The 23005-nt window shown below is 44.4% G+C and overlaps 1 protein-coding gene across 1 annotated transcript in view; it reads left to right on the forward strand.

Moving 5' to 3' along the window:
• Positions 1–23005, forward strand: part of GRIK4 (glutamate ionotropic receptor kainate type subunit 4) — a 451695-nt gene that overhangs the window by 412253 nt on the left and 16437 nt on the right. Inside the window, exons 14-18 of the mRNA XM_033918636.1 lie at positions 3888–4001; positions 7344–7453; positions 8533–8706; positions 10021–10186; positions 20198–20423. Of these exons, the coding sequence (XP_033774527.1) occupies positions 3888–4001; positions 7344–7453; positions 8533–8706; positions 10021–10186; positions 20198–20423 (790 nt within the window). The remainder of the gene's footprint in view (positions 1–3887; positions 4002–7343; positions 7454–8532; positions 8707–10020; positions 10187–20197; positions 20424–23005) is intronic.

Raw genomic sequence — 23005 nt, forward strand, 5'->3', positions numbered from 1 at the left:
TAGGGCTGGGCCCCCATCTGTGTTATATGTTGTGCCATGATATGTTGTGTCCTGTAGTCCTGCAGTCCGAATTGCATGTTTATCAACAAACACATGCGCTATGGTCGGTTGATAAGTTGTGTTTGGACATTATAATTACTTGGACATTAAGAAACCTCAAGGGGAATCTACCCCTAAAGGAAAATCTAAAGATAATGTTGATTTGTCTTTATTTCTGGAAAGTTCTCTTGAGGTGGTTACAGATAGAACCACTCTCTTATTGACTCTAGCCTTGGAAAGTGATAGAGAATATGTTTTACGCTTATATTTCCGTCATTTAAATGATATGTTTTTGGGCTCAAATGTTAGAATTTTTCCGGACCTAGCTTTGAAAACCCAGAGGCGTAGAAAAGAGTTCTTGGCTTTGCGGCCGAGAGCCCTTGCCCTTGGTGCTACTTTTTTACTTAAATTTCCAGCAAAATGCTTTATTTCCTATCAAAATAAAAATTTTCTTTTCTTTGAGCCCAAACAGCTATTAGACTTTATAGGGCCAAAAGAAGGGTTGGTCTCCTAGTTTATGGGTGAATGACCTGTCTACCGGCTGTGGGGGGGTTACCCGTTGCCGTTACTCTATATCAGTATTGTATAATTAATTTAATTTATTTTCTTTCTTGATAAGTTGTGTTTGGAGGTGCCGCCTCTCAGCATGGTTAAGCTTTCAGGGAGTTGGAAGACTATGTGGACAGTGTGACATCATCCGCGCATGCTCAGAGGCCCTCCAGACAAACTGCCGGGTTTTGGAAAGTTCATCTGGGCACCCGGGCAATCCTCTAAAAAGAGGGCATGTCCGGGTTTTCACAGGCTCCTTGTGACTCTGGGCAAATCACTTGCCCCAGGTACAAAATAAATACCTGTATATAATATGTAAACCGCTTTGATTGAAACTATAGAAAGGTGGTATATGAAGTACCATCCTCTTTCCTTTCCTAACTATGTGTTAAGGCAGTGGTTCCCAAACCTGGTCCTAAACACAGCCAATCAGGTTTTCAGGATATCCAGAATGAATATTCATGAGAGAGATTTGCATGCACTGAATTCATATATCTCTCATGATTGGCTGAGGTGCCCCCAGGACCAGGTTTGGGAACCACTGTGTTAAGGGCTAGGTGTCCTTTAAGTAAAAGGGCCCCTTAGTCGGCAACCCCTGGAAGCAATTCTATAAAAGCCATTGTAAATGTCTAAAAAGACCTTTGCATACAATACAAGTCTTTATAAAATATCTCCTACTAGAATGGTCGTCCCTTAATTTTTAAGAGAGGGACCACTTTGGATCCAAATCAACTGAAGGAGAGCCACTATATATCTTCCCGTGTGAGGTCTCAACACTATGTGCCAATGACATCCGTACCACCAGCCTGCCTTCAAACTTTTCAGAGTGTACCCTCAAGAAGAGAAGCATTTTCAAATACATTCTCTTTGTCTATTGAGAAATGTCTTGTCCTTAGGGTTACCAGATGTCCGGAAAAACCCACTCCAGCCATGTCCTCTTTTTAGAGGACTGTGCAGGTGCTCAGAGAGATTCCCAAACCCCGGCAGTTTGTCTGGGTTTTGGAAGGCCCCGATATCGGGGCTGCGTCTGGAGGGCCTCTGCGCATGCACGGACGGCAACAGCACCGAACAGACCACAGCACCGAAACCATCATAGCAGCCTTAATTGACCACTTACACACCCTCTTCAGCCTGGGCTCCAGCGCCTTGATTCTCCAACTTGACTTGAGCAGTGCGTTCGACCTAGTAGACCACAACATTCTCCTTGAATGCCTGACCCACATTGGCATCTCCGACCAGGTCCTCAATTGGTTTCGCGGATTCCTACAAAACAGATCTTACAGAGTATTTAAAAATGACTCTTCCTCACCTAGCTGGGTTAACGCCTGCGGGGTGCCACAGGGCTCCCCCCTGTCCCCCACACTATTTAATATCTACCTCGCCTCCCTGGGTAACCTCCTTCATAACCTCAAACTCAAATTCTTCATCTACGCAGATGACATCACAATAGTCATCCCACTCTCCACTTTCTCCCCAGAACTTCTAGCCTACATCACAAGCATACTCAATCAGATTGAACTCTGGATGCTATCCTACAGATTAAAACTAAACCCGGACAAAACAAAATTCTTCCTAGCCTCCCCCAATGACAAAATCAAAGACTCCACAATCCAGGTGAAAGGTCTGGTCTTCCCCCTCGAACAAACATTAAAAATACTGGGAGTCACTCTAGACAAAAATCTATCGCTAGAAAATCACACCGATCTTACTGTCAAGAAATGCTTCTCGGTGCTTTGGAAACTGCGCACCATAAAAAAATACTTTGACGACTCCTCTTTCCGCCTTTTGGTACAGTCCTCCGTGCTCAGTGTACTAGACTATTGCAATGTCATTTATTTGTGCTCCACAAAGAAAACCATGAGGAGACTAAAATTGATCCAGAACACTGCCGTCCGCCTCATATTCGGCCTGAACAAATGGGACCACATCACGCCTTTTTACCACCAACTGCATTGGCTCCCATTCGAATCCAGAGTCCTATTCAAATCCGCCTGCTTCTGCTACAAAACAGTTTTTGGCCTATTACCAAGTTACCTCAATCACCATTTCACTCTGAATCTCACCAACAAGAAATCCCGCAGAACCCAGCTGTTCATCTTCCCGTCCCTAAAATTATGTCACTTCAATAGATTTCTCAACAAAACCTTTGCTTACCAGGCGGCTAAGCAGAACCCCTGGCTTGCCCAAATGATACTCGAGGCCCCCTCTTACCTTAGTTTTAGAAAACTTCTCAAAACGCACCTCTTCCGCGAACAGGGCTCTTAATCCCCCTTGCCCCCGGCTTCTCCCCTTTCCCACTCTCCCCCGTTCCTTCTGCTCCCTCTCCTCCCCCCCCTCCACACTTGGTCTCACTCCCGTTATCGCTTACCAACCCTACCTTCTGTCTTACCATTACCACTGCTAAATCTCAGTTATAGAGTTCCCCTCACCCTCCTCTTCATTGCCTGTAATTTTTGTTAAAATTCTGTAATTTTGTAATTTTGTTAAAATTTTGTAAATCCGTGTATCACCGCGGACCTTAATTAATGAATGTGAACCGCCTAGAACTTTTTGGGTATGGCGGTATACAACAATAAAATTATTATTATTATTATTATCACATGCATGCGCGTGACATCATCCCATCAATGTCTCTGCACATGCACGGAGGTCCTCCAGACGCGGCCCCGAGCTCGGGGGAGAAAACACAAGGTTCATGTGGGGGTGGGAGCGGGGTAGGCCGGGGCTAGGTGTCCTCTTTTTTTTAAAGAGGAAATCTGGTAACCCTATTCAAGCATTTGGCTCTTCCTCAAATCCACTTCCTCCTTTCCACCGTGAGCCTGGGTAAAGAGGCCGAGCATAGTAAAAAAAAAATAAGCTGGAGCAGTGATGAGAGCTGCTCCAGAGGTCTCCAGGCTTTGCATTGAAGAACATTGTCCTGTTATTGGTTTGTGTGTTCTGTATGTCTGTGGGGAGGTTCAAAATAGGAACTTTTTTTTTTTCTTCCTACCACAACCACCACCAAAAAAACACCTTGAAAGTTGTTTTTTATAATACTGTGACTTCTCTTATTCATCATGTCATGTTGTCTCAGCCTAAGATACATATTGAACACTCTTGTATTGTTCCAACTTACCTAGAATATTATTATGTGATGCCCTTTAAAGGCCTCTGATCCCAGCTCACCCTTAGACAGAAGCATAATTCATTTATCTTCTGTTTCACCCCCTGTAATCACCCTAACCCCCATCCCAAAACCACAGGCAATAACGGGAATGTCATTCCATCCTCGATTCAAACCGTTCTTTGTTTATTTCCAGAAAGCGGATTTAGCTGTTGCTGGCCTCACAATCACCGCAGAGAGAGAAAAGGTGATTGATTTCTCAAAGCCATTCATGACCCTGGGAATTAGCATCCTGTACAGGGTTCATATGGTAAGAAAGCTTTATTTTCTCTAACTTATGCAGAGTTTGATTTGATAATTAGTAATATCACTGCTAATTAGTAATAATCAACACAAATGGCATACGTTCTTAATAAAGTTCTAAAAGGCTAAATTAATTGGGATTCTGTAGTGCACAGCTTATTCCTGAGGGAACTTCTACCAAAAAAAAAAAAAAACAACCCAATTCAAATCCTGCATAAAAATTTCAAAATGCTTCCTAATTTAATTCTGGCAACGCTATAGAAATGATAAGTACTTGTAGTAGTAATAATTTTTCCACAGAATTCTGTCATCAAAAGGCTTGACTCCCCTGCCCCAGGCCTGACACTTCCCTGGCTCTTATCATCCTCAGACTCAACCCTTCCCAGCTATATCACTCTGAAGGTTCAACCCTCCTCAGCTCTTTTTTACCCCCCCCCCCCCCCCAGTTTGGCTTGAAATCCCTCCCTCCCACACAGCAGGCTCACCCGAAGCTTTCTCTGCCCCCTTTTTAGGGTGAACATCTTTCAGCTTTTTTTCTTTGTCCCCCTAGATAAGTGCTAACTGCTTACCAATCTTTTTGTGACCGTGGGCTAGATTCACTAAGCAAACCGATCAGTTTGCGAGCCCTTTGCAACCCGATTTCCCTCCAACCCGATTCACTAACCTCTCCTCCAATCCGATTCCGATCCGTGCATGCAAATGAGGGGAAATGGCATGCAAAGCAGGAAGGACGCGATTCACTAATTTTTTCCTGACACACCAACTGTCTGGCCAATCAAAAAACAAGTGACTGGTGAGGACCAGTCGCTTGTGTAAAAAACTGCTCTCTGCCCTATCAAAAGCGCCCTGCTTTCTGCCGTCTCTCCTTCACAGAACAGCACCGGAGGATAGCCGTTTCCCTGCTCTTGCTGCTCCAACTCTCCTGCTCTCTACCGCCCTTCCCCGAAGTGTGAGCCCGTGGTTTTATCCCACGGGTTTAAAGCAGGGCTGCACTGCGGGGAAAGGTGGCAGAGAGCAGGAGAGTCAATAATTGCCTTCTGGTGGAGAAGGAAAAGGAGTCCTCGGCGCAGAGCAGGCGGCCGGAGAGGGCAGCAGAGGAGCGTAGTATGCTCTCGTCCTTCTGAAGGTGGACGTGCTTGAAGGAGAGGGGAAGGGAGAAGTAGGAATAGACGGGCTTATGAGGGTCGTCGGCCGGGTTTAGGTAGCAATCAGGAGGGGTGCTGGTCGTGGAGCCACTGGCCGGGGACATGTTGATGTAGTCGGCGCAGTGCAGCTTGCCGTCGTTGCTCTCCACGGAGAGTTTGGGGTTGGCTCCGTTGGTCCACATCTTGCTGTAGCCAACGGGCGAGCAGCTGCCACTGGGTGACATCATCATGTAGCCGTTGGAGTCCACCTGCGGGTGCCGCCTAGGGTTGATGATCTACTGTGGGGTGGAGACGCTTTTGGGGCTCATGGGCATGTACTCGTTGCTCTTGATGGGCACCGGGGCCACTCCCAACGACACGGGTATGTAGCCATCGTCTGTGCGCTTGCCCCTGCCAGTGCCCTCCAGATGCAGCACGTCCAAACACTCCTCGGGGTATGAATGGGTGGGCACGAAGGCAGAGCTGTGGCTCTTTGCGGCAGGGATTCGCTGGGGCAGTGAACTTGAGCGCCCAAGGGGAAGAGGTTGCTGCTGCCGGGGATCGCCCTTCCCTGGGATAGCAGGAGAGTTGAGGGCCAGTAAAAAAAAGTTTTAAAACCCCCCCAGGAAAAACGGACAGCAAACACATGCGCAGACTGTCTAAAGGCAAAGTAGATGGTCTGCGCATGCGTCGGGATCACTGCACAGCAATCCCTGTAGTCGGATGGGGGCTTGCCTCCGATCGCCCCCATTTGAATATTCTCCCTTCGTGAAGTGGATCGGCTACGGATTGGGCACGGAGAGGCAGGTTAGTGAATCTAGCCCCATGACTGTGGCCAAATAAAATTGCAGCTATGAAGATCTCACCCAGGTGGTGAGACCAAAGGCAGGTTTTGTAACCCCCATTTGGAGTTCCAACCCCCAGTGTACGAAGCTCTTCCCTAGTTCTTTCTCTTCTTTTCCCATACCCCCTCTTCAGCTTTCTCTATCTCTGCCTACTAGTTCTTTATCTCCCTGCCCCAGTAGTTTCTCTGCCCTCCTCTTTCTTCCCCTCCCCCTCATTCTCTCTCCCTAACTCCCAGCAAGACCACCAGTTCTTTGTCCCCAAAGTCTCTCCCTCCATAGGGCACATACTACCAGCGCTCATTCTTTACTCCCCTTCCCAAGGCACACCTCCCAGCACACACCCTCAGTTTCCATTTTCCCCCCTCTCTTCTGTTACACACTCCAGCTTGCTATACAGAAATCCTGCATAGTTCAGTAAGCTGTAAGGCCCAGAATGGCAGAGAGGAGGGCACGGCCTGATATACAGCTGCTTGCCTCCTCCTCTTGCACTTTGTCCGGGTTTTGAAAAGCTTCCAACAAATAGGCAGGAGGGCATCTTCCCATGTGCTCTCTGGGGCATGCTGACGGCAGCGTCTGCAGCAACTTCCTCTTCCCATGTAGGCAGGACCTGTGTAGAAGTGACTTCTGAGGCATGCCAACAGCAGCAGGTTCACCTCGTTGCTGCTGCTGGGCTGTCCGAAGATTCAGTGCAGCAGCCAGGGAGAAGGTAGGTGGGGGAGTCAGGAGAGCTGGCTAAACCCGGACAGTCTCCCCAATCTAAAAAAACCCATCTAGACACCTGGACAGTCCTTAAAAAGAGGGCATGTCCTAGTTTTCCTGGACTTATGGTAACCCTAACCATATGGCTCCAGAAAAAGGAGGATGGATTGAGATAGGGTTACCAGAAGTCCGGATTTATCCAGATGGCTTTCCAAAACCCACTTAGTCCGGGTTTTGAAAAGCTTCCATCTCAGCCGTCATCAGGAGGGCTTTTTCGCATGCACAGATGCAACACAGTGATGTCACACATATGCCCGCATGCGTGTGACATCATCACATAATACATGAAAATGCACAGATGCCCTCCCGACACAGCTCCAGGCATTTGAAGAGGGAAGGGGCTGGGGGTGAGGCTGGGGCCGGGCCGGGTAGAACTGGGCAAGCCTGGAGGCGGGGCCATGGGTCCAGATTTTATAAACATAAAATCTGGTAAGCCTAGGTACAGACATCCGGGTTTTACTTCCATTGAAAGCAATGGAAGAAACCCCGGATGTCTCAATCCGTCCTCCTTTTTCTGGAGCCATATGTAAACCTATTTATGACTAGTGCTTGTGCTGGTTCCATCTGATAATGCTTGGTTAGAAGGAACACCATGACCTTGGTTTTTTTTCTGAATTATAGGGGCGTAAACCTGGCTATTTCTCATTCCTGGACCCCTTTTCTCCTGGTGTTTGGCTCTTCATGCTTCTCGCCTACCTGGCCGTCAGCTGTGTGCTCTTCCTGGTTGCTCGGTATTCTGCCTTCTCTTTTCCTTTTCTCACATCGCCACCTAATGTTATAGTTGGGGCTCTGCATGGGAGATGATACCATCCAGACAGCTGAAGGAACACACACTCTCCTGGGACAGCAAGGCACCTGAGTCCATTTCATCTCCACACCTTCATGCATTCCTATGCATGCACGCAGAGGAGTCATGTGACTCTTGTTTTAAAACTGTTCTCTTCAGTTGCAGTTAAAGAGTAGTGTCAGCTACCCACAAAAATCTTTAAACAGTAACTTATAAAGTACGAGATTGCGGTGAGGGCTAGCGGACAGGCATGGGCTTTTGCATCCTTGAATTAACAAATCTTAATTAGCTGGTATAATTTCAGGGCTGTGTTTATAAGGAAAGATGCTGTGAGCTTAGGTTCATGGTAAAGCTATTAGCTATTCCCTACCAGCTGTCACTGACGCTTGTCCTAACTAGGCCCCTGGTTTTAGCTGTCTACTGCAAACTGCAGGCTTTTGGCATCTGGAACAAATTATGTTTTTTCCCAGTTCCAGGTGCTATGCGAATTGAGTGACTAGACACTATTACACTGTAACGCACTACCAGGGGAGTCTCAAGTAATCAGCAAGAATATTATATTGCCATATTCTTGAATGCTTGTTACAGAGATTAGTGGGGCATCATTAGCCAAAGCCTGGACTCTGTCTCTCACAGCTCTACTAAAATACACTGTTAGTATTTAGTTCACATGGGGGTCCTTTTACGAAGGTGCGCTAGCCGATTTAGCTAAAGATTAGCGTGCACTAAATGCTAACGCATTCATAGAATATAATGAGTGTGTTAGTAATTAGCAGGTGCTAATCGTTAGTGGGCGCTAAATCAGCTAGCGTGCCTTAGTGAAAGAGGGGGATATATTGCTACATATTCAAGATAGCATCCTGATAATGTGTCCGTTCTCTCACTGCCTTTATTTATTTATTTTTTTTTACTTTAATTTTTTTATTGTATTTTCAATTAAAGGTACTGTGCACACAGGGTATCAGAAACCAATAACCCTTTATTTTATTGTAAATCTATCACACGGTTTACTTTTGTGCTCAGGTTGACGCCATATGAGTGGTACAGCCCCCATCCTTGCTCCGAGGGTAGATGCAACCTGCTCGTCAACCAGTACTCCCTTGGGAACAGCCTCTGGTTTCCAGTTGGAGGATTCATGCAGCAGGGCTCCACCATTGCTCCCAGAGCACTGTCCACACGTTGTGTTAGTGGTGTGTGGTAAGAAAATTCAGCAGCGCAGCCAAATGTTGCCATACCAGGATAAATAATGATGCAGAAAGAAGGCAGGGCAGCACTGCCAGAGGAGCTTAGCTTCGTATCAGGTGTCGCATTTGAAATCCATTCGGTTCTGTATTCATTAGCTTTGCTCCTGTATTTGGGATCCTGTGGGTAGTAGGTGCATGTCCTGTGAGTGTCTTTGTACACAGAAGTAGCTGCATTCTCAGAGGTTTCTCTGTGGGATCTTGAGTGGGCACACGACGCTAAAGAAATGGGATGCATTCACAGCACAGCACGCCGTGTGGGAGTTGTTCATTTTTTTTTATTTATAACCTATTAACTAGGCGTAGGAAAAAAAAATAACATGCATAGTTAAAAAACGTAAAACATAACCAACTAAAAATAAAACAAATCACAATTCGTATAGCAAAACTAGATGAAACATAAAATCATAATAAAATGCTATTCATGCTAACAGCATCATAGAACCAATCCCAAGCCTTTTTTAGTTCATAAAAGCTCAAACAAGCAAAAGGGTTTTCAGTTTTCTTATAAATCCATAGACACAGTTTTCTTATAAATTCAGAGGAAGATGTCAGTGTCCAAATATTGCCCAGTAAATTGTTCCATAGTCCTGGACCAGCTAAGTAGAAAACCCTTTCATAAGTATCTGCATAATGAATTTTTGATAATGATGGTTGAACCAACATAGAAGATCCAGTAGATACATAGTAGCATAGTAGATGACAACAGATAAAGACCTGAATGGTCCATCCAGTCTGCCCAACCTAATTCAATTTAAAAAAACAATTTCTTCTTCTTAGCTATTTCTGGGCAAGAATCCAAAGCTCTGCCCAGTACTGTGCTTAGGTTTCAACCACTGAAGTGTCCATCAAAGCTCACTCCAGCTCATCTACACCATCCCAGCCATTGACACCCTCCCCAGCCCTTCCTCAACCAAACGGCCATATACAGACACAGGCCGCGCAAGTCTGTCCAGTACTGACTTTAGTTCTTCACTATTTACTATTATTTTCTGATTCTAGATCCTCTGTGTTCATCCCACGCTTTTTAGAACTCTGTCACCATTTCTCAAAAGACGGGATGGTTCATAGCGCTCCAATGAATATTTTAAAAATTCCAGAGCAACACTCATCAAACTTCTAAAAATGATCACCAACACTTTATACTGTATTCCAAAACACAACCTATGCAGAGACTTCAGAGAGGATGTAACATGTTCAATATGTTGAAGTCCAAACATCAAACGCCATGCAATGGAATTCTTTAAGTTCACCTGTCTCTTTCGTACAGGTGGGCATTCACCCTGATCATCATCTCTTCCTACACAGCCAACTTGGCAGCATTTCTCACAGTACAGAGGATGGATGTGCCGATAGAGTCTGTGGATGACCTGGCCGACCAGACAGCTATTGAGTATGGTACAATCCATGGAGGTTCGAGCATGACCTTCTTCCAAGTAAATCCTTACTTCAGAGATATTTGGGAGTGGGGGGTTAATTCTGTCATAAAAGTGATTCCATCTGGAATTAGTCATTGCCTAGCATTTCTACACCAACCCTATCTATTTCAGGTACATCGCAGGCTTCTCAAGTGTGGTAAGAATAGATGTGCAAAATATTATTTCTTTAGCGTCCCTCCAGACCAGCACAGATGGATGGGTTTATGCTCCTCTACCAGCAGGTGGAGACTGAGAACACACTGCTGACTTATCCCGCTGTCCATAGAGAACCTACATTACAGGTAAGTAACTGCACTAATTCTATCAGCAGTACAAGTGGGCTGTGCAGTCCCTCTAAGAATCAGTCTGTTCTCAGTCTCCAGCAGGTGGAGGTGGTGAGCTTGTGCAGTTCCGTTCTATTTTCTTGGCCTTTGGTTAGGGACTGTTGGAGAGGATAGGCAGAGGCCTTTCTGGCCTTTTCTTGTCCAGACTGAGCTTGGGTCCCACTGTTATATCTCGGGGGTATCACACTTGGGCAGCCAAGTCCCTCCCCCCATTCCCTCACCTCCCCATTTTTATTTATTATTTGACCATGTAACCCCATTATTACAAAAAGCACATTGGCTACCAGTGGGACATCGAATTTTATACAAGTTATCTTTACTCACCTTTAAATCTTTATCATCCAAAACTCCATCATTCATTTATAAAGTTCTAATTCCATACACTTCTCAAAAAACCTTACGATCCAATCAGCAACTTTTATTAGTTGTTCCTTCTCTCAAAATCATAAATACCAGAAGACAGTATATTTTCTCAGTTACAGCACCACAAACATGGAACTCTCTCCCGCTTTATTTAAGGGAGGAGAAAAACCTCGACAAATTCAAAAGCCAACTTAAGAGTTTTCTTTTTATTGACGCTTTTAATCCTTAATTGAATTGCTATTTACTCTGCACAACTCCCTTTTACTTCAGTCAGCTACATATTTATTTTGTTTTCCCATCCATTCTGTGTATTTACCCTTATTTTACCCCTCCTTTCCTATTATAAATTGTATTTCTTCCCCCTCTTTCCCAATGTTTCCTGTCCAGATTTGTCTGGTTTGTTTTTAAATTGATTTTAATATTTTATTATATTATTGTTAATTTTTTATTATGTATTTTCTGTAAATGTAAATCGCTTAGTAGTTACGATAGGCGATTAATCAAATATTGAATAAACCTTGAAACCTTGACTATCTATTTATATATTTATTAGGTGCCCCAAGGCCACATAGTAGAGCCTATTTTATAAAGAAGTTTAGGCACCTAAATTTCATTATAGAATAGTAGCGTAGCCCAGCATCAATGTACCTAACATCTAGGTACCCACACTTATGCCAGCCTTAGAGCTGATGCAAGTGCGGACACCTAAATATGGCATGGACATGTATAACTTCCAGCATTCTGTGTGTTGCATGCTTAAGTAAGAGCCCTGTCCATATGCCCTGCTCATCAGTGGCATAGCTGGGGTCAGTGGCGCCCAGCATCCCACCCACAAGGGGTCTCATAAAAATTCATTCTCCACCATCTCCTGCCCCTCCCCATACCTTTTGTAATTACCAGCAGCAGGCAGGGTCTCCTACTCCCTGCTCATGCCAGCTGAGCCCGCCATCTGATATAATTTCCTAGTCCTGCGAATAGGAAGTGACATCAGAGGAAGGGCTGAGGCTGGCATGAGCAGCGGGGGGGGGAGCCCCTGCTCACTGTCAGTAACACTCACAAGAGGTATTGGAGGGAGGAGGAGGAGAATGTATTTTTAAGAGACCCTCCATATGGAGAGATGCCAGCGCTCCCACCAAGTCAGTGCCCATAGTGCTCCATCCCCCCCCTTATTATGCAAGTGCTACTCATACTTTGCCCCTGTGTGTGCCCCCCCCCCCTTTTAAAATGCACTGTGCAAAGTAAGTGGGTTTTTGCAGAATTGCACTTAGCATTTTTGCATTTACCCACATAAATATGTATATACCATTATTCCAAATATTTATACATTTAACGCACATGTTAATGTTGATGCCTAGGTTATAAACTTGCCTGCAAATGTGCAGTCTTGATTTGTAGGTGCAAATCATAGAAATATGCAGGTAAAATATCAAATCAGGCACTTCTGTATGTAAAACATGTTCAAAAATCACATAGCTGCCAAAGGTTATCTTTTATACTGGGAAGCAAATTTTCAAAGCTGTTTTCACAGATCAAAAACTGTTTGGCTCATGGAAATAGATTTTTACAAGACAGTCCACCTCATATGTGAATAAAAGCATGCACCTTCATCCACAGCCAACAGTGCAGGTGTACTTATGTGCTTACTGTAGATGCACTAAAGGAAATTAGAAGATTACAAATAATACAAAATACCGCAATAAAAATTATCACAGGTAAAAGAAAATTTGATCATGTCACACCTTTATTAAAGAATGCGCACTGGCTCCCTATCAATCATAGAATAACTTACAAACAGGCACTTATCACATTTAAAGTTCTACAGTTCAAAATTCCGCTATTTCTAGACTGAGTTATCATCCCATATATTCCTATCCATTCCTTACAATCTGAGGACAAAAACCTACTTAGTACTCCATCTTTACGAATTATAAACACTAGACGTAACACACTTTTCTCTGTCACCGCTCCCCAAACTTGGAACCTATTACCAGCTCCGGTATGAGAAGAAAAGACCCTCGAAAAGTTTAAATCAAAATTAAAAAGTTACTTATATAGGGACGCCTTTAACTAATTTGCCTTGTAGTTCAATAAACATTTCCACTCGAGGCAGGCAAGCACTGATCGAATATAATTCCTATTGTTTTATCCTTTTTTTTTTTTCTTTCCTATATCAAATTATAGTTCCTCCCCACATCTCCTCTTATGGAATATACATCTGTATTCCCCCCAAATTGTTTGTCTCTCCCATTTAAATTTTTTATTGTTCATCGCTTTGTAATCCATGAAAAAAGCGATTTTATCAAATACAAATTAAACTTGAAACTTGATAGGCATCTTTCACCCCCCCCCGCCCAAAAAAAAAAATATATATATATATATATACACATAACAAATAGCAGATTTAAAATGTGTACACAGTTTTCCTGAGCTAATTTTCAGAACAAAAGCATGTATGTTCTTTCACTTTAAAAATCCAGTGGGTACTTTTCACTAATGCTCACACCAGGAACATTACGGGGGAAGGGAAGTGGCACGCACATGCAACAGTGGGGGCTGGGGGGCGTGGAGAAGAGGAGAGTGCTCCACCATCCTGGCCGTCTCTCACCCTCGCTACACCACTGGTAGAGGCCAAAACAATATGTGTGGTCTTACTATGAAAAAAATCCTGCAAAAGCCATGTGTAAGTGTGTGGCGCAGTGGTTAGAACTACAACCTCAGCACCCTGAGGTTGTGGGTTCAAATCCCGTGCTGCTCCTTGTGACCCTGGGCAAGTCACTTAAGCCCCCCCATTGCCCCAGGTACATTAGATAGAATGTGAACCCGCCAGGACAGATAATGGAAAAATGCTTCAGTACCTGAATGTAAACCACTTAGACTATAAGTAGTATATAAATGCTAAAAATAAATAAATAAATATCCATCAACTGCAACCAAACAGTCAGGCTGAAAATTGCCCCCTGAAACTGGATTGTAACTACAGTGCGTGGGTTTTTGATATGATAACGGTGCAGTTTCCCAATTTTTTTTTTATGTGGATAAATAAGGCCAATTTAAGGCTATAATAATCGCTGCAGTTGCACAGGCTTTCTAGAGCGCCTGATTCGACAAGTGACACCTAGCAACACGCAACCGCATTCCACACAAAAGTTAATTGTTTTTAATTGGTTTAATTGACCAAGTCATTAGACACCAATTAAAAATCATTTTAAAAACGATTAATTGTAAGTTGCGCATAGAATTCTGCATGGTACCTAGCAGTGTCTAACGACGCCTACCTGAAAAGTAAGCATGGTTAGGGGCAGAGAATAGGCGTGGTTGACAGGCATCGTTGGGCGTCTGTGGCAGGTGCCAGCAGATAAGACCAGGGAAACCCTGACCTAACGTTAACGGCTCCTACCACTAGGACCCCTAGCAATGCCTATGCCTGCTTAGGTGCCACTAGGCATGATTCTATAAATGGTGCCATGCAGTTGATTGACAGCTGCACCGATGGATGCCTTCAAGTAAGGCGCAATTTATAGAATCAGGCTCAAAGTGTTCTGTAGATTGATTTTCTCAAGTATTGCACTTAATGCTCCATGTACTATTTCTGCCCGTGCCATTCTTCACATATCCTTCCCTGATGGTGCCCTCACCTGGCAGCTGCTTTTTGCAGCTCTTTTCTCTATTCACTTCTTCAGCTGTCCCTCTAACATCTCTCAGCTAGGTTGCCTACAATGCAGCACAAGCCTTTTTTGTTTGGGTTTTTCTTTTTCTTTTATTTACTTCTCAGTACAAGTAGGCCAATTTTCAGACCGCGGGAGGCAGACTGACTACTTCCCATGGTTGACAACAAACCCGGAAATTCATTGCTGAAGCCGTATCTGGTGACCAGCATTGAATTCCCAGTCTACGTTCATTCTAGAAGAGGGTATAGAGTCCCCAGGGATAGCATGTAAAATTTTTCTTTGACTAGATATTTGTTCAAGTTTCAGAGGTCGAGAATTGGATGTAGTCCTCCCATCTTCTTTGGGATTAGAAAATACCTGGAGTAGAACCCCTGATTTTTCTGAGGAGGAGGAACTACCTCGATGGCATTTAGCTGAAGCAAAGCTTCGATTTCCTGAAGAAGAAGAGACGTCTGTTGAGATGTGAAAGAGGACTCTCTTGGAGGGTAAGTTGGAGGTATCATTTAGAAATGAAGTGAGTAACCCTCTGTGATGACTTTTAGGACCCAAGCATCCGTTGTAATGAGAGCCCAACGTCAATGATAGTACTGTAGTCGACCTCCGATAGGTTGGGGAAGAGGCTGGGTAGGTGATAAAATGGCCATGCTCCCTAAAAGCATGTCAATAAGACTACTGGTTTCTGAGGGGCAGATGACTGAGATTTTTGAGGTCATTGCTGCTTTTGCGGTAATTGCAGTATAAAAGTGAGTTTTATGTGTTATGGTTTTATCTGTGTCTTAGAGCTGTCTTCGATAGTTGAGATTTGTTCTTTGCCCTGTTCAAAGAGCTCCAGTTCTGCTTGTGCTGTGTGAGCTTTTGGGTGGCTGCTTCTACTCTATCCCCAAAAAGGTTCTTCTCCAACACATGGAATGTTGGCTAAACAATCTTGCAATGTCTATGTCTATGTCTATGTCTGAACTTGTAGCCAAGCCAGACGCCTCATAGCTACGGACATGGCGGATGCTCTAGAGTCTAAATGATTTCTCAAACGCATCAAACGCCATCCGAGCCATATACTTCCTAGTTTGAAGAAGGCTTTGAGTTGTCTGTTGGAACTCCTCCAGATGCTCTGGAGGAAGATACTGCTCAAAGTCAAAGTTTAAAGTAAAAGGACATATAGAAGTTGTAATTCAACACTCTCTATTGGCCAACATTTAATTTTGGTAGAGGTGGTGCCCAAATTTGTCTATTGTGCAGCCCTCAGGCCCCGGCATAAACTCTGGTACTAGATGATTCCCTAAGGGTCAGCTCCACCAGCAGTGGCTTATCAAATCCCAGGCAGGAAGTTATTCTACAGAGAGAATCAATTTTCCTTGGGGATGCCGTGAACAATAGGGGATTTCCCAATTTTGAAATAGGGCTTCTTTGAGTAGATTATGCAAGAGCAACTTTAGAAGCTCCTTAGGTGGTTCATCATAATCTAAGGCATCTAAAAGCTCCTGGACTCAGTGTCAGGTTCCACCTTGACAGGTAGGGCCTTGCAAAATTGTCTAATATATTTTGTGAAAGACAGCCCTTCAGAAGGATACCTCCGTCTTGGGGAAGGAGGTGACAGATCTGATGGTATGCCATATGATTCTAGTGCAGATAGAGTGGGCTCACACTCAGAGTCAGATTGGTGATATGAAAGGTCAGAGTCTACCGCAGGCACTCCAGGTGATTATATGAAGGAGAGTGATGAGGAGAATCTAATCAAATCTAATCCTTAGGTTTGTATACCGCATCATCTCCACATTCGTAGAGCTCGACGCGGTTTACAGTAGGAGAAATAGGAAGGAACTACAACAGAGGGTTAGAGGTAGAAGTGTGAAGAAAATTTAGAGGACTTGGGATGCCAAGATATAAGAGTTTCCTTGATTCCTAAGTTGGAGGGAGACTTACATTTTTTGAGAAAAGCCAGGTTTTCAGATGTTTGCGGAAAACTTGGAGAGAGCTCAAGTTCCAAATGGTGAGCAGGATGAGACGATGTTCCTCGATGCCCTTGGTACCCATCCAATGAAGATGACAAAGAGGACCGATGAGAAGCCCTCTTATCCCTAGAAACATGGGACCAATGTGATGTTGATCAATGGTATATAGAGCTAGAGCATCTAGTCGATGAAGAACGTCAGTGTCTCTTGATGCAGAGCGACAATGCTTTGATGTAGAGCGTCGCTGCAAAGCTGAAGATCGATGCTTTGATGGTGAGCATCGTTGTCTACTGGTGAATCGGTGCGAAGTGGACCGACATCTCAATGAGGCCTTGAGGTGCTATGATTAGGCTGGGCCGATACCAAGGGTGTCGATGTTAACAGCAGTGTTGCATGCAACTTAAACATGTCGCCAATCTCCCTCCAAAGAAGCTCATTAAGTTGCTCTGTGAAGAGCTGCACCAGTACCCTTGGCTCAAGAGCTGGTACCATCGGTGCAGCAGGGTGTCTAGGGATGGGTGACCTCAGCCCTGAAGAAGACAGCACCTGCGGAGATGGAGAGTGGTGATGTCGCTTTTAGCTTGCATCGAGGGACTCGATGCTGTCGAGGTATGCGATGTTGGTTGTCACCCGAAGCTGATGTCAATGCTGGTATGACTGGTACCACAGGCTCTGAATGTCGAACCGAAGAGCTTCTCCTGCTGGATGTGGCAGGCTTTTAGTGAATGCTTCTGCAAGGTGGAACAACACAGGCAGGAGTCCACACGATGTTCAGGGCCAAACACTCTAAACACCAGCTATGCGGGTCAGTTATGGATACAGGCTGCTGGCACTAACAGCACTTATTAAACCCTTTCAATGGTTTCGACGTGGACGGGAATATAGCATTGGCAAGGTTAAACTCAATGATTAAAGTTGTTTTAAAGAAATGGAAATAAAACTGGCGGCTGCAAAGCTGTACAAATACATCTCACGCGATATTAATGAAAGCCCTCGTGAGGGCAGAAGCCTGAGCAAGAGAAAAGAAAAACCAATGATTGTTTTTTTAAACTAATATAAGTAAAAAAGAAACAGGAAAAGAAAAACCAATGGCTAAAGGCCAGAAAGAGAAATTAACAGTGGGTTGAAGGCACGCTACCTGGACGAAGTCCAAAAACACACGTCTTTGCTCTGCGGAGAACAAAGAACTGAGGTACCATGAGCCTAAGTCAGGCGAGAAGGCACTCGCGCATATGCGGTGCGGGCAATCGCAAAGTTTCTTAAAACTTAAAGTGATAGTTCACTTTGAATGCTGTCCTTACCGGGCTCCATGGGTGACATCACCCACATGTGAGAATATCTGCTTGCTTGTCTTAGGATAATGATCAATATACCTTTTTTTAGTTTGTTAATTCTCTCTATGATAGGATGAATTAGCTGATAGTTTACGTTGCTCTTTAGAAGAGCTTGAAAACAAAATGTGTAACACAATACTAAAAAAGAAAAATGCACATTTCACATGTCTTAAAGATTACAAATCACAGTAACACAGTAATTAATCTCAAATCAAAACCAGAGACACAGCTGTGTCCCAGATTAAAGGAATCCGATATACTTTTTCAACATTTTTAAAAAAGATGTCCTACTGGATTGTATGTTTCGTTCCCAATTTATGGTTAGTTCAGTTATTGATATATATCTTGGGTTTCTTTTTTTTTTTTTTTCTAATCCTCTTTCGATGAAAAGGTAAAAATTGGGCTATTAAGAAGTCACCTTTCCAAAGGGATCTAGCGGGCTAAGCAACAACTTAGCTAGTTAGATCTAAATTTTTGAAAATTGACTGGGCTAAGAAGCTAAATTCTGTGTGGGCCTATGGGGGGAGGAGAGCAAAAGGCAGCTAGTTCTTCTTTTAGTACTAGCCAAGTAAAAGCCTTCTGGCAGTAATATTCTCCATTATTCCTTCCTAGGGTTACCAGATTCAACAAGAGTAAAATTCGGACCCATGGCCCTGCCCCCCAAACCTCCTCGAGCTCGGAGCCGCTTTTGGAGGGCCTCTAAGCATGCGCAGGTGTGATTCGATGATGTCATATGCATGCGCACATGTGTGTGACATCAGCACGTTGCATCTACATATGCAGATGCCCTCCAAGTAATAACCAATTAAAATGCCATCTAAAAAATTGAGGTGCCTCCAAACAGAGAGCTGTTATCACACTTATGGAAGCACCTAAAGGTTCAGGTTATCTAAGTGGTTTTACAATCAGGTACTCACGTATTTTCCCTCGCCCATTAAGTTCAACTAGTCCCTTCTGGACACCTAAATTTAGCTGACTAGACTTACCCCCTCTTTTACTAAGGTGCCCTAACTGATTAGCGCACGCAAAACGCTAACACATCTGTAGACTAACTAGCGGGCACTAATCGGTTAGCGCACCTAAGTAAAAGTGGACCTTAGGCAAATTTTCAGCTGAAACTCTACTAGCAGATTACTTTTTGCAAAATTCTAAACTTTGCTTCCCTTTATATTATTCCTATTCCTATTGTATTTATTCTTTTTAATTTCTGTAAACTGTGCCGAGCTCTTTTTTATAGAGAAGATGCGGTATATAAGCCTGGCCTCCGCGTGTGCGGGTCACTGGTCTAGATGGACCTAAGGTCTGATCCGGTGAAGGCATTTCTTATGTTCTTATGTTTAGTTTAGCTGGAAATTCTCCTAAAGATAACCCTCTGAAATTAACTGGTTATCTGGACCACTCAGTAGGTTTTTAAAAATAGACCTTTAATTAGGGTTGCCAGATGTCTGCAACACCTGGGGCGGTGGTGCCCCTCCCCAGCCCTCCTTGCCATGAGCGCACGCCCCTTCCCCATGCTTTTTTAACTTCTGCACCAGCAGCCACCAACTTACTGCACGCGCCGGCTTCGGCACGCTCTCTGACATCACTTCCTAGGTGTGGGTCCCAGAAGAGACGTCAAAGAGAGCGCTGAAGCCGAGCGGGCAGTAAGTTGGTGGCTGCTCGCGCCAAAGTTAAAAAGGTATGGGGGAAGAGAAGGGGCGCGCACGTGGCAGGGGAAGGGGGGTGGAATGGAGGGTTCAGGTGGCCAGAGGGATTTCCAGGTGCCCAGGGATTTCCTGGATGTCCAGGTGCCCAGAGGGATTTCCAAAACCTAGCACTTTGTCCAGGGTTTTTGAAGTCCCTGAGCGTCTGGTAGGCATCTGCGCATGTACGCATGTCGACGTGATGACATCACATGCATGTGCGCATACTTGTGATGTCATCACGTCTGTGAATGTGCAGACACCCTGTAGATGCAGTCCCTAGCTCAGGGAAGGAGACACGAGGTTTGTTTGGGGGCGGAGTTGGGGTGGAACAGGGCGGGACTGGGTGCAGAATGGGGCGGGACTAGGTATCCTCAATTTTTTAAAGAGAAATCTGGTAACCCTACCTTTAATTGATAGTAAGAGATAAACAGGAATGGTGACTCAGATGTTGCATGCTGTCATTTTTATACTGTATTTCAGGACAGGCCAATTGATATTGGCTTATAACACAGAAAATCTCAGACATTAGAAACAGGAGCACATAGGACAGCATAAACATGAAAATAGGGTCTCTTAAATGTGTAACTTTGGAAGAAGATGGCAGAGGGTGGTATAATATTTAAACCGTTTTGAAAATGAAAGCAGCACAAGTCACTTCCAACAAGGAACTTCATTTCTTGTTGCAGAATTCCCGATACCAGACCTACCAACGGATGTGGAACTACATGTACTCAAAGCAGCCCAGCGTTTTTGTGAAAAGTACAGAAGAAGGGATCGCCAGGGTTCTGAATTCCAATTATGCATTTCTCTTGGAGTCCACCATGAACGAGTATTACCGTCAGCAAAACTGTAACCTGACCCAGATCGGTGGTCTCCTGGACACCAAGGGTTATGGAATCGGGATGCCAGTAGGTATGAAAGAAAACCCCGATGTAAACATATAGCCATGTTCACAAATTTCTACAAAGTTTGCGGTACTGAAACAACTTCATAGGCAAACCGTTTTACTTAAGACGAGCAGATGAGCTCTGCTCTGGACATAATGCTTGATGAAGTGGAGATATGAGCTCCCCCAAGCATAAAGGGCCAGATTCAGTAAATGATGTCCAAAGATAAGCACCGTTGTAATCTGTGCTAAGATAGTATTTATTCTGAACAGAATACTTACATGAGCCAAAAGTTGGTGTAAATGTTTGCACCCAACTGATCCAAGTATTCTATTACATCACACCTAATTAAAGGAAAGGGATTGGGACTTGTATACTGCCTTTTTGTAGTTATACAGCCACACTCAAAGCAGTTTAAATACTGGTACTTCATGCATTTTCCCTATCTGTCCCAGCAGGCTCACACTCTATCTAATATACCTGGGACAGTGGAGGATTAAGTGACTTGCCCAGGGTCACAAGGAGCAAAACAAGGTTTGAACCCACAACTTCAGGGTGCTGAGGCTGTGGCTCTAACCACTGTGCCACACTCTCTTCCTGTACAATATCAGAAGTGAGTCAAGTATAGAACAATGAAGCCATTGTGACATCACTGATGAGGTTGGCTTTTATTGGTGGAATGAGGCATTATGACATCAGGGAAAGAGACTGGGACATGTATACCACCTTTTTGTAGTTATATAGCCACACTCAAAGCAGTTTATATATAGAAAATGATGGCAGAAAAGGGCCACGGCCCATCTAGTCTGCCCACACTAATGACCCACCCCCTAACTTCCTCCATGAAGAGATCCCACATGCCAATCCCATCTTTTCTTAAAATCTGGCACGCTGCTGGCTTCAATTAACTGTAGTGGAAGATTATTCCAGCGATCAACCACCTTTTCGGTGAAGAAATATTTCCTGGTGTCGCCATGAAATTTCCCTCCCCTGATTTTCAACGGATGCCCTCTTGTTGCCCTGGGTCCTTTAAGAAAAAAGAGATCTTCTTCCACCTCGATATGGCCCGTGACATATTTGAATGTCTCGATCATGTCTCCCCTCTCTCTGCGTTCCTTGAGTGAGTATAGCTGCAACTTACCCAGCCGTTCCTCATACAGGAGATCCTTGAGTCCAGAGACCATCCTGGTGGCCATTCGCTGAACTGACTCAACTCTCAGCACGTCTTTTTGATAATGTGGCCTTCAGAATTGTACACAATATTCCAGATGGGTCTCACCATGGATCTCTACAACAGCATTATGACCTCGGGCTTACGGCTGACGAAGCTTCTACGGATACAACCCATGATTTGTCTGGCCTTGGATGAAGCTTTCTCCACTTGATTGGCAGTCTTCATGTCTTCGCTAATGATCACCCCAAGTCACGTTCTGCTACAGTCCTTGCTAGGATCTCACCATTTAGGGTGTAAGTCCTGCATGGATTTTTACCGCCAAGGTGCATGACCTTGCATTTTTTGGCATTGAAACTTAGTTGCCAAGTCTTTGACCAATGCTCCAGCAGGAGTAGGTCCTGCGTCATACTGTTGGGCATTGAGCTTTTGTCGGGCACTGTGCTTTTGTCTATTGTGCTTTTGCCTAATATGTTGCATAGTTTGGCGTCATCGGCGAATAATGTAATTTTACCTCGAAGCCCTTTAGCCAAGTCTCTTACGAAGATGTTAAATAGGATCGGGCCCAAGACCGAGCCCTGCAGTACTCCGCTGATCACCTCTGTCGTATCGGAGAGGGTACCGTTTACCACTACCCTCTGAAGTCTACCTCTAAGCCAGTCCTTAACCCATGCAGTTAACGTTTCACCTAATCCCATCGAACTCATCTTGCTCAATAACCTGCAGTGTGGTATGCTATCAAACGCTTTGCTGAAGTCCAAGTACACGACGTCCAGGGACTTCCCTATATCCAGCTTTCTTGTTACCCAGTCGAAGAAGCTGATCACATTTGATTGGCAGGACCTTCCGTTTGTAAAACCATGTTGATGGGGATCTCGTAGATTCTCCTTGTTCAGGATTGCATCTAATTGGCATTTGATTAGTGTTTCCATAAGTTTACTCATTATCGATGTGAGACTCACCAGTCTGTAATTCGCAGCCTCCGACTTGCATCCCTTTTTGTGGAGTGGAATGACGTTAGCCGTTTTCCAGTCCAACGGGACTCTTCCTGTACTTAGGGGCAGATTGAAGAGCGCAGATAACGGTTCCACCAGGACGTCACTCAACTCCCTGAGCACCCTGGGGTGTAGTTTATCTGGTCCCATAGCTTTATCCACCTTGAGTCTTGATAGGGCGTAAACTCAAAATTACGAAATGGGTCTTCCGAGCTTTCCCTTGTCTGCAGCTGAGGGCCAGATCCTGGCGCCTCGCAAGTGAAGACTGAGCAGAAGAATTCATTTAAAAGTTTGGCTTTATCGGAGTCTGATTCTACATAGTTCCCGTCGGGTTTCCTAAGGCGTACTATCCCATCTGTGTTTCTTTTTCTGTCACTAATATACCTGAAGAAGGATTTATTGCCCTTCTTGATGTTTTTCGCTAGATTCTCCTCCATTCGG

This window comes from Geotrypetes seraphini, chromosome 13, assembly GCF_902459505.1.
Source record: "Geotrypetes seraphini chromosome 13, aGeoSer1.1, whole genome shotgun sequence".
Classification (NCBI taxonomy): domain Eukaryota; kingdom Metazoa; phylum Chordata; class Amphibia; order Gymnophiona; family Dermophiidae; genus Geotrypetes; species Geotrypetes seraphini.